Genomic DNA, 16,813 nt, shown 5'->3' with positions numbered 1-16,813 from the left:
CTGTCGCGACACCACTGGAGGCAGGCTGCACGATGTTGGGGCGTGAGCGGAAGACGGCCTAACGGTGTGCGGGACCGTAGCCCAGCTTCATGGAGACGGTTGCGAATGGTCCTCGCCGTTACCCCAGGAGCAACAGTGTCCCTAATTTGCTGGGAAGTGGCGTGCGGTCCCCTACGGCACTGCGTAGGATCCTACGGTCTTGGCGTGCATCCGTGCGTCGCTGCGGTCCGGTCCCAGGTCGACAGGCACGTGCACCTTCCGCCGACCACTGGCGACAACATCGATGTACTGTGGAGACCTCACGCCCCACGTGTTGAGCAATTCGGCGGTACGTCCACCCGGCCTCCCGCATGCCCACTATACGCCCTCGCTCAAAGTCCGTCAACTGCACATACGGTTCACGTCCACGCTGTCCCGGCATGCTACCAGTGTTAAAGACTGCGATGGAGCTCCGTATGGCACGGCAAACTGGCTGACACTGACGGCGGCGGTGCACAAATGCTGCGCAGCTAGCGCCATTCGATGGCCAACACCGCGGTTCCTGGTGTGTCCGCTGTGCCGTACATGTGATCATTGCTTGTACAGCCCTCTCGCAGTATTCGGAGCAGGTATGGTGGGTCTAACACACCGGTGTCAATGTGTTCTTTTTTCCATTTCCAGGAGTGTAGAAAGAAACTTCCACATGGGAAAAATATATTAAAAACAAAGATTCCTAGACTTACCAAGTGGGAAAGTGCCGGCAGACAGGCACAATGAACAAAACACACAAACACACACACAGAATTACTAGCTTTCGCAACCGATGGTTGCTTCTTCAGGAAAGAGGGAAGGACAGGGAAAGACGAAAGGATATGGGTTTTAAGGGAGAGGGTAAGGAGTCATTCCAATCCCGGGAGCGGAAAGACTTCCATTAGGGGGAAAAAAGGACAGGTGTACACTCGCGCACACACACACACATATCCATCCGCACATACACAGACACAAGCAGACATATTTAAAGGCAAAGAGTAAGGACAGAGATGTCAGTCGAGGCGGAAGTACAGAGGCAAAGAAGTTGTTGAAAGACAGGTGAGGTAAACAAAAAGAGAAAGTAAGATGATAGAGAAGATTTCGAAATGCAACAGAGACAAACAAACGTAATTGTTGGGTTCAAATTAATGTTGATGTAAATAAAATAGAAAGAAACTTCCACACGGGAAAAATATATTAAAAACAAAGATTCCAAGACTTACCAAGCGGGAAAGCACCGGCAGACAGGCACAATGAACAAAACACACACACACACACACACACACACAGAATTACTAGCTTTCGCAACCGATGGTTGCTTCTTTAGGAAAGAGGGAAGGAGAGGGAAAGACGAAAGGATGTGGGTTTTAAGGGAGAGGGTAGAGAGTCATTCCAATCCCGGGAGCGGAAAGACTTCCCTTAGGAGGAAAAAAGGACAGGTGTACACTCGCGCACACGCACATATCCATCTGCACATACACAGACACAAGCAGACACCTGTCTTTCAACAACTTCTTTGCCTCTGTACTTCCGCCTCAACTGACATCTCTGCCCTTACTCTTTGCCTTTAAATATGTCTGCTTGTGTCTGTGTATGTGCGGATGGATATATGTGTGTGTGTGCGCGAGTGTACACCTGTCCTTTTTTCCCCCTAAGGGAAGTCTTTCCGCTCCTGGGATTGGAATGACTCCTTACCCTCTCCCTTAAAACCCACATCCTTTCGTCTTTCCCTCTCCTTCCCTTTTTCCTGAAGAAGCAACCATTGGTTGCAAAAGCTAGTAATTCTGTGTGTGTGTTTTGTTCATTGTGCCTGTCTGCCGGCGCTTTCCCGCTTGGTAAGTCTTGGAATCTTTGTTTTTAATATATAAGTATGGTAATATTCACGTCTCTCAGCACCTGCTTTGTTTGGAGTTGGGATTATATTCTTCTTGAAATCTGAGGTTATTTTCCCTGTCCATGTATCTTGGACACCAGGTGGAATAGTTTTGCCATGCCTGGCTTTTTCAAGGCTATCAGCGGTTCTGGAAGAATGTCGTCACTTCCAGGTGCCTTCTCCCAGCTTAAGTCTTTCAGTGCTCTGTCAAATTCTCCCACCCCAATTTCCCAGTAGCTATGTATTCCTTCCACCTTTCAATTTTCCCTTCTTAGCTTAGTACTTGTTTTCCATCTGAGCACTTGATATTCATTAAGCTGCTTCTCTTATGTACAGATCTCTCTTTAATTTTCCTGTTGGTAGTGTGTGTCTTTCCCCTAGTAATACATGCTTCTGTAGAATTTATATTAGTCTTAGTGAGCAATTCCTGCTTAGCCATTTTGCAATTTGTCACCCTCATATTTTAGTCTCATTACCCTTTTGCATGTTTCATTTACTGCATCTTTATATTCCTCCTTTCATCAGTTAATTCAATATCTCAGGTGATATCAAAGGATTTGTACTGTAAACACCTGCCTTGTGCAGTTCTAGGTTGTCTTTGACAGATCCCAACAGTGACGAAATATTTGCAGGAGGGTGAAAGATTGCTTTCAGTTTATATTTTCTTAGTATTCTGCCTATTTGCTCTGAAATATTTATGGTAAATAGGCAGTCGTTTTAAAGGCCTCCTCCTCCTCTTCTTTGCTCCATCGTTTACAGGTCATCTCTCCACTTGCTGGGACGAATACCCATTCTTCAGATATACAGTCTGCAGATGCTCCTTTCTGTTTGCAAACTATCAGTTTCAGAGATGACGTGGGCTTGGTGAATCAATGTCTTCAAAACACACAATTTTTGTGCCCGATGGTGGCAACTAGTGGCTTGGAGAAGAAGAGGTCTCTGTGAGTGGGGCCTTCTGTATATTGAATGACCAAGTGTGCCAATGCTCTTATGTTGCACCAAGATGTCTAAAAATGGCAGGCAACCCTCCTCCAACGCCATAGTAAATTTTATGTTTTCGTGTATGCAGTTCAGATGTTGTACTAATTCTTGCAGACGATCCAAACCACGAGGCCAAACTATAAAAGTATCATCAACATATTGCCAAAATGCTGTTGGTTTAAAAGTGGCCGAGGCATGGAATCCAGTCGTTGAAAAACTTCGTGTCCTCCGTAGCTGGCGTAATTCTGTGATGGAACAGCAGGAAGACAATTGAATTGATATCGATGCGGTGAGTTTTCACCACGAAGGTCAAGCAGCGAAGCAGAATCAAATGCGCTTTAGTAGCACTCGCAGAACACCAGGTGAATCCACCACGCCTGAGCTGTTGGGGCCTTACATAGCAGAGCTCAGTGTATTTTTGCCAGTATCGCCTGAAGATGGCCAGAAGACTCAGCACTGAAATATTGTGGCAGGAAGCTACAAACATCCGGCAGTTCTCTCGAAATTTTGTGGAACAATATGTACACTGGGAAAGTTTTAAATCTCTTCTGACTTAATTCCTGTTCATGTCATCAGCAAATGATACCATATTGATTTTATGCCTGTCGCAAACTTCCAATTAAGGAGACAGAAATAAAACTCTTGCAGTAAGTTATTAGTGGACAACAAAAAATCTGATCTCCAGCACTTACAATCTTGACCATTAATGGACAAAGTTCAAGTATATTGTCCAATGCATTGTAGACAGGTATGTGACAAAGAAAGTTGTGAGGGATGGGAAAGATCTGCTGTGGTTCGATAGCCATGTTAGAAAGCTGCTACAAAAACAAAGAGAACTTCACTGCAAATGTAAATGTGACCAAAGCCTCACAGACAAAAACTGAATGACGCCAAAATTAGTGTAAGGAGAGCAGTGTGTGACATGTTCATTGAATTTGAGTAAAATTCTGTCTACTGACTCAATAGAAAGTCGTAAAAAGTTTTGCTCTCATGTGAAATCAGTAAATGGATTGAAACCCTCTGTCCAGACACTTGTGACCATAATGGCATTGTCCCCCTAGGAGGCTCACCACTTTGAGAGGTTCGTGCATGCTTGATTACCATGGGGCCCTGGCCTTTGCAGCATTTTTTCCCTTCCATGTTGCCTGTCTATCCTCTTGCAATTTTTTTTCCCTCGCATGGCAAACAGTCTGGCATGTTTTTTAAATGTGTTCTGCATTTTATGTAGCTGTCATCAGAACAGTCTTTCTACTGTTTCTTTTTCGTCTTTTCTTTCTTTGTTCCCCTTCTCCTATCCTTCCTCCACTTCTGAATTTGAGGTTCATCTTTTTCTTCTTTCTCCCTGTGAGCTCCTGAAGACCAGCCCATGTGTCTGATGTGTAACAATTGACTGGACAATGTGTAATTCCCAGTCCCGGGTTGACAGGTAGTGTTCTCATGTACCCACTAGTAATGGGAGCGGTGATTGCCTGAGCTGCAACCTTCCCATTTGCCGATTGGTCTTTCTGTCAGGTGTTTGGGAGTTGTGACCTCAGCTGTGAACAGTCACGTAAATTGGGTGTGTTGGAGGGGGGTGGGGGTGGGGGGGGGGGGCAGTTGGAAGAAGCACACCATCAGACACACAGGCAATCGTGCGGGGTTTTCTTGCAATGAGCCACTCATCTTCTTCACAGTCAACGTCTAGTAAACATAAAGAGAATGAGGGTAATGATTCAGAGATCCTCCCAGCTGCACCACTTTTCCTCATGGTTTCATGTACTGAAGATGATCAGTCCTTTGCTACAATAAATCTGTTTATTATTAAGAAAGGTGTTGATACAGATGCCAGCCCTGTGAAATCCTGCTCTTGTTTACACAATGGCACTTTGAGTTTTTCGTGTTGAGGTCCATTGATCACTGAATTCTTAACGTGGTGTTATTCACACTAGGCTGTTCGATGGCCTGACCAAAACAGAAATCCAAACGTACCTCTCTGATCAGAATGTCATTGCAATCCATTGGATGATGAGAAAGGTAGATGCTTCCTTAGTGCCCACACGCACTCTTTTTCTCACTTTTGAAATGATGCTTCTGTCAAAGTTCAAAGCAGGCTATCAAGTTACCACAGTCCAACCGTACATTCCGAACCTGATGCGCTGCTACCAATGGCACTGTTACAACCACACTTGAATGTCGACACCTGGCCAAATTGTAACCTGTGGTAGGGATGCTTATGAGGGCAATTGCCCACACCGTCCTCCCCACTCTATCGATTGCAATGGTGACCATGCTGCCTCGTCTCAAGATTATCCCATGTATCTCAATGAGCAGGCCATCGAGGAGATCCGGTTGATGGAAAAAACGCCTTACCCAGTCACTTGCAAGTTGTTGGCTAGTAGGAAACCCTCCATTCTACCCTCTGGCACTTGCAGTACTGTTCTTGCTACATCTTGCTCCATGAAGGACATGTCCAAACAGACATGCATCCTCAAGTTCACCACCGTGGTTGTTACACCTCATGGCACAAAGTCACCTGCTACACAACCGGCAGGTCGGAAAGGACAGAAGGAATACTGCCATCAAGACTTCTTATGTCTCTCCAGCCAACAAACATTTGAGTCTCCCTCTGCAAACTGTAAAGGCCCCAAGAAATCAAACAAAGGGAAATGGTCTTCTACTTCGCCGATTCAGAGACCCTCTTCGAAGGTGTCTCCACGTGATACCCTTGCCTGGCTGACCTCCATGTTGCCGGTGCGCACCACCAACCATTGTTCTGCCCTGGACTCTGCAAATCGATAGAAGGAGAATGTCGATGCCTCTGTAGATCTCGTGGAGCAGGATTGTACAGCCTCTGCGCCCTGTAGCAGTGAGCCTTCGAAGGCTGGCACTCGGCAGCTGCTCAGGTGACACCCTCCTTCATTTTTTCTCTCCTCCCATTTCCTAGTCATGACACTCTTTGATCCAACAAAGAGGACTTGTTGCTGCTCTTGGAATTGCAGCGTCCGCTTGTTCTCTGCCTCTAGGAAACAAAATTGCTTCTTCTTGACACTTTGAGTTCTCGGATTTCTTCCCCATCCTCTTTGACCCGCCCACCCCCCAACACCCCCCCACCTCCCCCCAAGGACAGCATTCCATCTCATGGGGGAGTCATGCTGCTCATCTGGGGTGATGTCCATAGTCAACCCATCTCCCTGACTACACAGCTTCAAGCTGTTGCAGTCCTCAGTTTCCTTCCTCATTTGCACTTTTCCAATTGTATCATTTACCTTCCTCCGTCACCCTGTGTCACCAGGGCAGACTTCATCCAGCTTATTGGGCAACTCCCTCCCCCCTTTTTGCTGCTCAGTGAATCCTATTGTTATGTACAATACATTGGCCCGCTATTTTATGGAGATTTTGAGCTCCACCATCACTCTCTGTTCCTCCATCGGAAATGAGTGGAAGAGGTTCTGGCAATGCCACCTTTACTATGAAGGAGGTAGACCGTTCTCTCACTTCATCCGAATTCTCCGCCCCAGGGCTGGACAGTGTTTTCATTCGGATGTTGCAGAACCCCTCTCTTGTGGGCAAGCACTTTCTCCTCCGTCATTGGCTCCGATGATTTTCGGTATTGGCTTATTGAACATAGCTCAGTATTTACAGCAGAGCACTCTGCCCTGTATCAGGCCATTCAGTGTATCTGGTGCCACAGGCTTTTCAATTGTGTCATCTGCTCCAACTCTCTGTGACCTTCAGAGCCTCCCGTGTGCTGTACACTGTCTATCCCTTTGTGCAACGATTTGATACAGTTCCACACGTCACTCTCTCTTGATGGAACCATTACGATGTTCATGTGGGTTTCTGGTCACGTCAGTCTGATGGAAAATAAGGCTGCTGATACTGCTGTCAAGGCTGCAGTCCTTGTACCTCGGCCCACTAGTTCTTCCATTCCCTCCAGTGATCTCTGTGTTGCTGTTTGACAACAGGTGGTGTCACTTTGGCATCACCACTGGTCCTCCTTTTGTGGGAACAAGCTCCAGAGAATTAAGACTCTTCCAGGAGCATGGATGACCTCCTCTCGGCCCTCTTGCCGTGAGGAGATCATTTTAGCTAGATTGCTTATTGGGCACTATCTGTTTAGCCATTGCCATTTGTTAAGTGGTGTTGCTGCACCACTTTGTGCTCATTGTCCTCAAACTCTGATGGTTTGTCATTTCCTGATGGAATGCCCTTTTCTTAACCACTTATGTTTTCATTTGTGTTTGCTGTCTGAATCATCAGCCATTTTAACAAGTGTTTCTCACACTGTCAACCGTGTTTTACTTTTTATCCATCATAGCAATATGGCGAAGGACATTTGATCTTTAGTTCAGGACCTCTGTTTCTCTATGGTGTATTTTATAGATCTTTCTCCAAGTTTCTGATTTTAGCTGTCTTTCTTTCCGTCGATTGGGCATAACGTGTAGTCGTTTTTAACCCCTTTTTTTTGTCTTCATGTTCTACAGTTCTGTGGTGGGCACGTATGACCCTAGTTGTTTTTGCACCCAAAAACAAAACAAAACAAAATAAACAAAATGGCACTGAACTGGAGGATGATAGAGAGAAAGCAGAAGTAATAAATGTATTTTGCAAAATGAGTTTCACTGAGAAAGATCATACTGTGGTTCCTCATTTAAATCGTTGCATGGCTGTCAAAATGACAGATGTAGAATTAAATGACCATGTGATGGAAAACTAATTGGAATTGGTCAACAGAGAATTGTTACTGGACTTGATGATATACTATTGATACAGTTGAAATCCAGCTTTGTTTGTCAACAAACAAGACCCACAGGGCAGTAAATACTGATGCCAAGGTTGATGCTATCTCTCCTTACATCCAGAAGCTGTTTGATACAGTTCCACATGCCACCTAATGAACAAAACATGAAGCTATAGAATATCAGACTAGCTATGTGATTGGATTGAAGAGTTTCTAGCAAATAGAAAATAACATGTCATTCTCAATGTAGATAAGTCTTCAGACCCTAAACTAACTGCTGGCTTACCCCAAGAGAATGTTACGGGACCATTAATTTTCACAGTATACGTACAGGTTGTCCCAAGAGGTACGTTACAACTTTAGTGTTATACATCAGTCAATTTGTAATTAACTTGGAGAACAAAAGTGAAGTTTGTTTGATAAACCAACTCAAAAAGGTTTATTCCGGTTCTTTAATGAAGATCTACATCCTCTCCCCCTGTAGCACGTGTAGTATCTAGTCGATAGTGAATAGCATTAGAAGTTCCATGAGCCTTTTTGCGGATGATGCTGATATATACAGAGAAGTCATAATGTTAGAAAATTTTAGCATAATGCAGGAAGATTTGCAGAAGATTGTCACTTAGTGCAATGATTGGCAGTTGACCCTCAACGTAAACAAATGTTATGAATTGTGTATAAATAGGCAGAAAGACCCATTATTGTATGATTACATGATTGCAGAACAATCACTGGAAGCAGTTGTTTGCATAAAACATCACAGAAGTATGCATACAGTGTAATTTAAAGTAGAATGAGAACATAAAGCTAATCGCTGGTAAGGCAGATGCAGTACTGAGATTAATTGGAAGAACCTTCAGAAAGTGTAGTCAGCTGATACAGAAGATGGCTCATGAAACCCTTGTTTGACCTATACTTGAAAATTTCTCATCAGTCTGTCATCCATACTAGATATGACTGATATAGGAAATAGAGAAGTTCCAAAGAAGAGCTCACATTTTGTCACAGATTCATTTAGTAAGCACAAAAGCACCACAGGGGTGCTCGGCCAACTCTATTAGCGAGTTTGGAAGAGAAGCGTTCATCATCATGGTGTGGTTTACTGTTTATATTCTGAGAGTGTACATTTCTAGAAAAGGCAACTAGAATATTGCTTGCTTCTACATAAACCTCGCAAAAGACTTATGTGGTAAATTTAGAGAGATGTGAGCACACGCAGAGGCTTACCAACTATCATTGTTTATCCGAAACATTCACGAATGGAAATGGAAATGAGGGAAGGGGCAGTCCAACACACACCTTAAGGAAGGTGGCTTGCAGAGTGTAGATGTAGATAGAAACTTAAGAAGTGGGAGAGGGGGGAGGCGGTATTGTGTGTGTGTGTGTGTGTGTGTGTGTGTGTGTGTGTGTGTGTGTGTGTGTGTGTGTGGTAGGGAGAGGGGAGGCCTGAGGTCACCAACATAAAAATAGATAATAATATAAATATATTTCTGAATATATGTTGTTTTTGTTGCAGTTTTAGAGTCGTGTCCTACAACATTCTCGCTGACTTGTATGCTGATTCTGACACGGCTCGGCTGCAGCTGTTTCCGTACTGTCCGCCATATGCATTGAATGTGGACTACAGAAAACAACTATTTGTGAAAGAGATTCTAGGTAAGACTATAATTAACTTTATATTTACTGATTGATTTCATGTAGCAAGTTTACTTCTGCAAAATGCTTAACTTGGACGTTGTACTGAAAACAGACTGAATAAATTTCATATTTACTATGAGGTGTCAAGGGGTTTGAACTACTCAGTATGGGGTTTGTATTGTGTCCGTGGTGAAGTGCACGAGTGTGGAATGGAAGGAAGAACGAGGATGTAACTCAGTGTTGGGATATACCCTTACCTCTCCCAAATGGTACTTGGAGGGGGCATGAAGTTTAATGTTTCCATCCACCCAATGGATTATTATGAACTGTGGCATATTCCCTGATTTCATGTACCATTGTGGATTGGTTGGGATTTAACTTAGGATGTTGAGTTACAGACTGGTGGTTTAAAAAATTACCCCACCCCCCTTCTCGAAATTAAAAATGCTATTTAGATTGTCTAATATATTTTCATTTATTATGGCTACTGCCATCATCAGAACAAAAATTAAACCTTGTAATACAAAGCTCAGTTATTATATAAACTATGCCTAAGTGGGATGGCAACAGTTGGCACTTGGCTTACAAATAGATTTTATTGTTACTGACACCAAATTTTGTTTTATGAGTTGTAAGTTCCAATCCTGTAATGGAAATAGGTGAAGCATCAAAATAAATAAAAATATGTCAAGTGATCTGAATGCTATTGTTCATAAAAATTCACCTATTGCAGACTCGTATCAGGAGTTTATTATATATAAATTACTAATATGGCTGTCGATATGAATGTGTGCCACTAAATAAATGAAGTTTATATTTGAACACATTCATTTTGTGACACAAACTTTTTGTGTCAGTTTATTATGAATACATACGCAACTGCACACAGAACAATTTATTTTCTGTCGAGTGAAGTGGCATTTTATTAAGATGTTAGACTTGCATTCTGGGGGATAGCAGCTCAAATTGCTGTTCAGCCATTAAGATGTAAGTCTTCTGTGGCTTCCCTAAATCACTTAACGCAAATTCCCGGATGGTTACTTAAAACACACACTGATTTCCTTTTCTATCTTTGCCCTATGTGAGCCTTTGCTCCACCTCTGATGATTTTGTCATCAACAAGATGTTTTGTGGTAGTCGTCTTTCTATTTAATTTCCTAGTTTTCAGTACTATAACTTTAAGCTCTAAGTAGTTACAGTACGTTCTGATTGTCTGAATGTGTGTTTCTTACTTACAAAGTGTATTGCAGAATTCGGTAAGGGAAAGAAATAATAGAGTTGAAGAGGTCAGGTCTAGAACACAGATGTGTGAGAGATACAGACCAGGGCTTGTGGGATTTTAAGATATTCTGGTGTGCAATAAACTCCTGTCCAGTTTTGAGAACCAGGGGTGCATGATGGGAGGGAATATAAATGGATCCATTGTTGTACTGGACAACTTGTTCAGCCACAAGGGACGAAGATAACTTTTTAAGCTTTATATGTTTGAACATAGCACGACTTGTACCCTTGATGAATACCATTAAGTTACCTGTCGGTAAAGTCAGATAGTTCACAGAAACAGTTGGCCATAGGTGCATCTCTATTGTAACGTGTGCCTTTACTTACTCTTCATCCCCGAGATTTTCCCTCATGATAGAATAAGTGGAATGTGCATTCAGAATGCCAGAATAAATAATGTTTATGCATTGTTGTTTGTTTTTTTCAAGCTTTGACTAATTTATTCAATTAACGTATATTTGTTTTGGGTTGAAGGTTATAATGCAGATTTAATCTGCCTTCAGGAGGTTGATTCAAAGGTCTTCAATTATGACCTTCTCCCAGTTCTTTCTTCTGAAGGATATGATGGGGTGTTTGAGAAAAAAGGAAAAACCGTGTCTGAAGGTCTTGCATGCTTCTTTCATTCTTCCAAATACAAGTAAGTCTTCATTTAATTCGTGATTTCTTAGCTAATATTAAAGATGGTCAACATCTTTAGAGGTAGTTCTCATGATGGACAGCATCATAATGTTTTATCATGCATATATAAAGTATTTTATATCTTGTAAATGCTGTTCTCTGCGTCAAACAGAAAAATGGCTAAAATTGCAGGGAGACATATTGACATGTTGGCCAGTATTTAGCTTGGTCTAGGTAACCTTCTCTCTATTTTCAACATTCTGCAGTGAAACCCTCCTTCCTCCTGGAAAGAGGAATGCATAGTTCATAAAACTAGAAATAGTATGTCTCATGTTTAAAGTGATTATATGCAAAGTTATTTGATTTTCATAGTTCAAAAATACCACTACTGTTTCACTTATTAGGTGAATTTATCTTCTTGTTTAACATTCAAAGTTCTTACTAACCTAGTTACACAACAAATTGCACTTGAAACTGTACCACAGATCATTAGATTGGCAGTAGCTTCAAGATCCATGTGAATGCATCTGCATTGACAAAATTTTTGGTTTGATCTTGATTTTGCCCATTTAACATTACACCTCAGTTCATTCCCTATTTGGCTGCTGATTAACGTGATTTTGTTATGTAATATCTCATTCCATTCACATTGAATGAAAACACTAGGAGTTATTTGTGTGCTTTCCTTAACATACACAGAAGCAACATTCCATAGGTTACATGTTCACTGTAGGTGGTGCCAAGTCATAGGTAACTAGAGTATCATGACCAGCCTTAAAACAGTGCACACATGTGTGCAGTGGCAAGGAGCAGTGTACCTCATGATGCTTCAACCAGTAGTGTCATTTCGCCATGTCTGTTTGTAGCCTGTGCATCGGGGTACGTGCAACACATTTAGCATTGATTTTCATGTTATTTTAGGTATTATGACGTTATATAGCCATTATAATGTTCATTACAGGTGATATAGAACATACATGACAAATATTACATTAAGAAGTGACTGTGACAGTTTTCTGAGCTTATAAATTCTCCTAAGCAGAATCAGCAGCAGAAACAGTGGCTGATTGTAGCGCTAACCCGTGTATTGCTACGAGGGTCACTCCAAAAGAAGTGCACACTATTTTTGTAAGAATACAGTTTTCATTCTGCATGCGTGAAAGTTTTACAGTGTGTAGATACATCCTTCCTGCTTGTTTTCAAACTTAGTTCAACCTGTTCCCGTGAGTGGCACCATCACAGCATGTCTTCTAGATGGCTGCTGCACTTGACATTCGTCAGAAGCAACACGCTGTCATAGAATTTCGGTGCTGTGAAAACGAGACAGTGGGAAACATCCACAAGACGTTTAAAAAAGGTGTATGGAGATGCTGCTGTCAATCGCAGTACAGTTAGTCGTTGGGCAAGCATGTTACGTGATGAAAGCGAGCACGGCAATATTGAGGATTGTCCTCGCAGCGGCAGGCCTTGTACTGTACACACTCCAGACAATGTGCAGAGAGTTAACGAATTGGTGACTGCTGACAGACGCATCACAGTGAACGAATTGTCACGCTACGTTGGGGTAGGGGAAGGGAGTGTTTGCAGAATACTGAAAGTGTTGGCGTTAAAAAGGGTTTGTGCCAGGTGGGTTCCCAGGATGTTGACAGTGGCTCACAAAGAAACAAGAAAAACAGTATGTAGCAAACTTTTGGAACAGTACGAGAATGGTGGAGATGAATTTCTTGGATGAATTGTGACAGGTGATGAAACATGGCTCCATCATTTTTCACCAGAGACGAAGAGGCAATCAGTGGAGTGGCATCATGCAAATTCACCCAAGGAAAAAAAAAAAATCAAAACCATACCTTCTGCTGGAAAAGTTATGGCTACTTTTTTTCGATTCCGAAGGACTCTTGCTTGTGGACATCATTCCAAGTGGAACCACCATATGTGACAACACTGAAGAAACTTCAAGCTCGACTGAGTCGTGTTCGACCATATCGGCAAAAGCAGGATGTTTTGCTGTTGTACGATAATGCATGGCCACATGTCAGGCAAAAAACCATGGAAGCGATCACAAAACTCTGATGGACAACACTGAAACACTTGCCTTACAGTCCTGACCTGGCTCCGTGTGACTATCATCTTTTTGGGAAAGTGAAAGACTCTTTGTGGAACAAGGTTTGAAGATAATGACTCCCTTGTGCACGTTGCCAAACAGTAGCTCCAACAGGTTGGTCCAGAATTTTACCGTGCGGGTATACAGGTACTGGTTCCAAGATGGTGTAAGGCAGTTGAGAGGGATGGAAATTATGCGGAGAAATGAAAATATTGTTCCTAAAGATGTATCTACACACTGCAAAACTTTCAAATAGGTAGAATAAAAAATGGATTAAAAAAAATAGTGTGCATTTCTTTTGGAGTGACCCTTGTAGTTACCTAGGCAGGCAATGGTGAATTGTGAGGTGTGGGACAGAAATAGGAAGTACACTGGCAACTCTGCAAGATATTCTGTCTGCTGCTGTGCAGAATATATCATGCTGCTGCCTTTTACGTACACCCAGCTGTAACAAGCATCTTTAGTGAACACACAATACCTAAGCCATGGAGTGGTCAGCACTACCAGTCCTATATTTTTCAGCAACAGTGGAACTTTACAGGGTCTTCATTGTTTGGATCTTGAGGGTGTGGGACCTTATCTTGCAGAAGAAAAACCTTGAAACACTCTGGGGGAAAATATACATTAAAATGAAACACTCATTAATGTAGATGTGCTGGAGGACCTATTACATATCAGTTGAGGCTTACTTGTGCAGGTATGCTCACACTGAGACATGCCAGCATCATTTCTGCCTGTTATCCACCTGAAAATGAAACGGGAAGAAGCCTTTTTGTAGGGTTCCATGAAAGTTGTCCACTGCCATGTATTTTTCAGTTATTCACAGACATAGATTTATGTTGCAGTGTTCCCCTTAAGTGATATGTTAATATCTTAATCTAGCTTAAAATCATACCTTTCGCACAACTCCTTCTATTCTATGGATGAGTTTCTGTGGAACTGGTAAAAAAAAGGACCTCTAAATGTAGTTGCATTTGTAGAACTAAAAATTTCAGTAATATTAACACTATCCGTGTGTGTGTGTGTGTGTGTGTGTGTGTGTGTGTGTGTGTGTGTGTGTGTGTGTTGTAATCTGACTCGTTCCACATCATATTGATAAAATTATTGGGAAAATGATCTACAGAACATGACATAACTAAAACTAAACTAACTAAAACTATACAGGGTGTAACAAAAAGGTATGGTACAAATTGCAAGGTACATTCCTCACACATAGACAATAATATAAATATATAGGTAGATGAACAAATTATGTTACGTGAACATGGGTCTGGAAATGCTTTGTTTCTATGTAACAAATCATTTTCTCCAACTCATTAATCGTGGGAAAAACACACAAACAAAATGTGCCAGCATACCACATAACTCTTTCTCACAGGAGATGTTCAATATGCCCTCCTTGGGCATTGATACACTTGCATCAGCCCCCCGTTGTAGAGAAACTCAGATGCGCTGATGTATCCGTGAAGTATTGTGTATGGTTTCGCAGCCATGAATTATAAAGGCACGGAGACTCTGAACATCTTGTACTGGAATTCCATACACGAGAGCTTTCAAATGCCCCCACAAATAAAATTCCAATGAGGCTAGGTCCAGAGAGCGTGGAGACCAAGCAGTTTACCTATCCATCCGTCACCAAAACTGTCATTTAGAAACCAACAGACATTAACACTAAAATGAGGAGGTGCTCCATCATGCATGAAGTATGTGTTTTGTTGCACAGCTAAAGGTACATCTGCTAACAAGTCACTAAAGGTACATCTGCTAACAAGTCACTAAAGGTACATCTGCTAACAAGTCACTAAAGGTACATCTGCTAACAAGTCACTAAAGGTACATCTGCTAACAAGTCACTAAAGGTACATCTGCTAACAAGTCACTAAAGGTACATCTGCTAACAAGTCAGGTAGAACATTCTCTACAAAATTATGATAACTTCGCTCATACATGCCCATTCTGAAAATTTACAATCTGATCTTATTAAAACTATGCCTCATCTTTGAAAAACACCGTTGCACTAAAATTATGGTTGACACTTTGTTGGTTGATTAAACCATTTGCAGAAGAGTATTTGTGCAGGAAAATCAGCTGCTCATAGTGCCTACACGGTCTGTAAATGATGGGTATGGCTGGTTCTTGTGTAACACTTGCCAGTCAGTCATTCAGTGTTGCAGCTATGTGACTTATACTGACACTAGGGTCATTGTCAACTGCATGAAGAATTGCAGTCTCCCATTGCCATCAGCTAATCCATACATCAAATGGGCATCTGCCATTTCTGCATTTATGTACACTGGCATTGCACGAGCCAGGTGTGTGATTAACTCTGCATAGTATCCTTGTGCTTGCAATGGTCATACTGATTACTGGAAGAATTGATTTTACCTGTAAACAAGCAATGATGTATGTCACCTGGCAACAGGGACATGTAGGACAAAACAGTGGTGATGCACAACGTAACCAGATGTCACGAAGACTGCATGTTCCCCATGATTCTAACATTCTGTTCCCTCATGATTCTAACATTCTGTTTTTGTGTGTTTCCCACGATTAATGAGTTGGAGCAAATGAGTTGTAATGTGGAAACAAAGCATTTCCAGACCCACATTCATATAAAATTATTTCTTCATCTGCATGTGAGAAATGTGTCCTGCAATGTGTGCTGTAAATTTTTGTTACCCTGTGCACAGGGTGGTCAGAAACAGTCTGAGAAGCTTGCATGGGTGTTACAGGGTAGGTTGTACTGCTATTTCTGAGCTAACTAGCATTGAAGTTAGCCAATCAGGCTGTTGCATGCTCAAATTCAAGCGACCCAGCAGAGATTCTGTAGCCAAGCAAATGTGTTCTCCGTTCAGTTTCCTAAAACCGAACAAAAGAGCAATACAAAAATAGGATGTGGGATGGTAGTAAAGATTAAAACGGAGCCAAAGGCTGAGCAATCTCAGGCGCTATCACCTACGCTATGAGAACAACTGACACTAGTTGTATTTGATGGAGTGCTTGAATTTGAATATGCAATGGCCTGGTTAGTTGATTTCTAAGCTGATAACTTGAACAGCACAACATACAGAATTTATTTCTTAACAATTATTTCTCAGCACAATCTACACTGCAACCCTTGCAAGCTTTCCAGACTGTTTATGACCACCCCATTGTGTTCAACAGTATTATGAAAAGGATAGATTGCTATTAATCAATAAAGGAAGTGCTGACTTGCAGACACTCTAACATTTCTGACTTAAAGTGTGAGTGTTGATCTGGGTAATTTCGGTTTATTCCCCCAAACCATCTTTCACTTCTTTACGAGATGACTTACTTGGAATTTGCAGCCACTCTTCTTTACTGGATAGCCGGCTGCTGGAAACCCTCTTGACTTCTCCGTCGAATAACGCTAGGTACAAGAATTTTTAAACTCTTTCTACTTATGAAATAAGTAGACATATAAACATTGCTTTTCATCAATTAACGATGTATTTGACTTCCATACACAATAAAACTCACACTTTCAACATAAATATGTAACTTCCGGTAAGTCCCTCATACAGTCGAACGTCAGAAACAAATCAAATTACAGTTAAAAGAAAATTGGCTT

At 41.9% G+C, this 16,813-nt stretch overlaps 1 protein-coding gene across 1 annotated transcript in view; it reads left to right on the top strand.

Annotated features, from left to right (window-relative positions):
* LOC126273104 (2',5'-phosphodiesterase 12) overlaps positions 1–16,813 on the top strand; it is a 49,349-nt gene that overhangs the window by 18,909 nt on the left and 13,627 nt on the right. The window contains exons 2-3 of the mRNA XM_049976540.1: positions 9,100–9,239; positions 10,977–11,139. Coding sequence (XP_049832497.1) covers positions 9,100–9,239; positions 10,977–11,139 — 303 coding nt within the window. The remainder of the gene's footprint in view (positions 1–9,099; positions 9,240–10,976; positions 11,140–16,813) is intronic.

This window comes from Schistocerca gregaria, chromosome 5, assembly GCF_023897955.1.
Source record: "Schistocerca gregaria isolate iqSchGreg1 chromosome 5, iqSchGreg1.2, whole genome shotgun sequence".
NCBI classification, from domain to species: Eukaryota; Metazoa; Arthropoda; class Insecta; order Orthoptera; family Acrididae; genus Schistocerca; species Schistocerca gregaria.
Note: the sequence above shows the minus strand (reverse complement) of the source record. Positions and strands in the feature narration are given on the sequence as shown.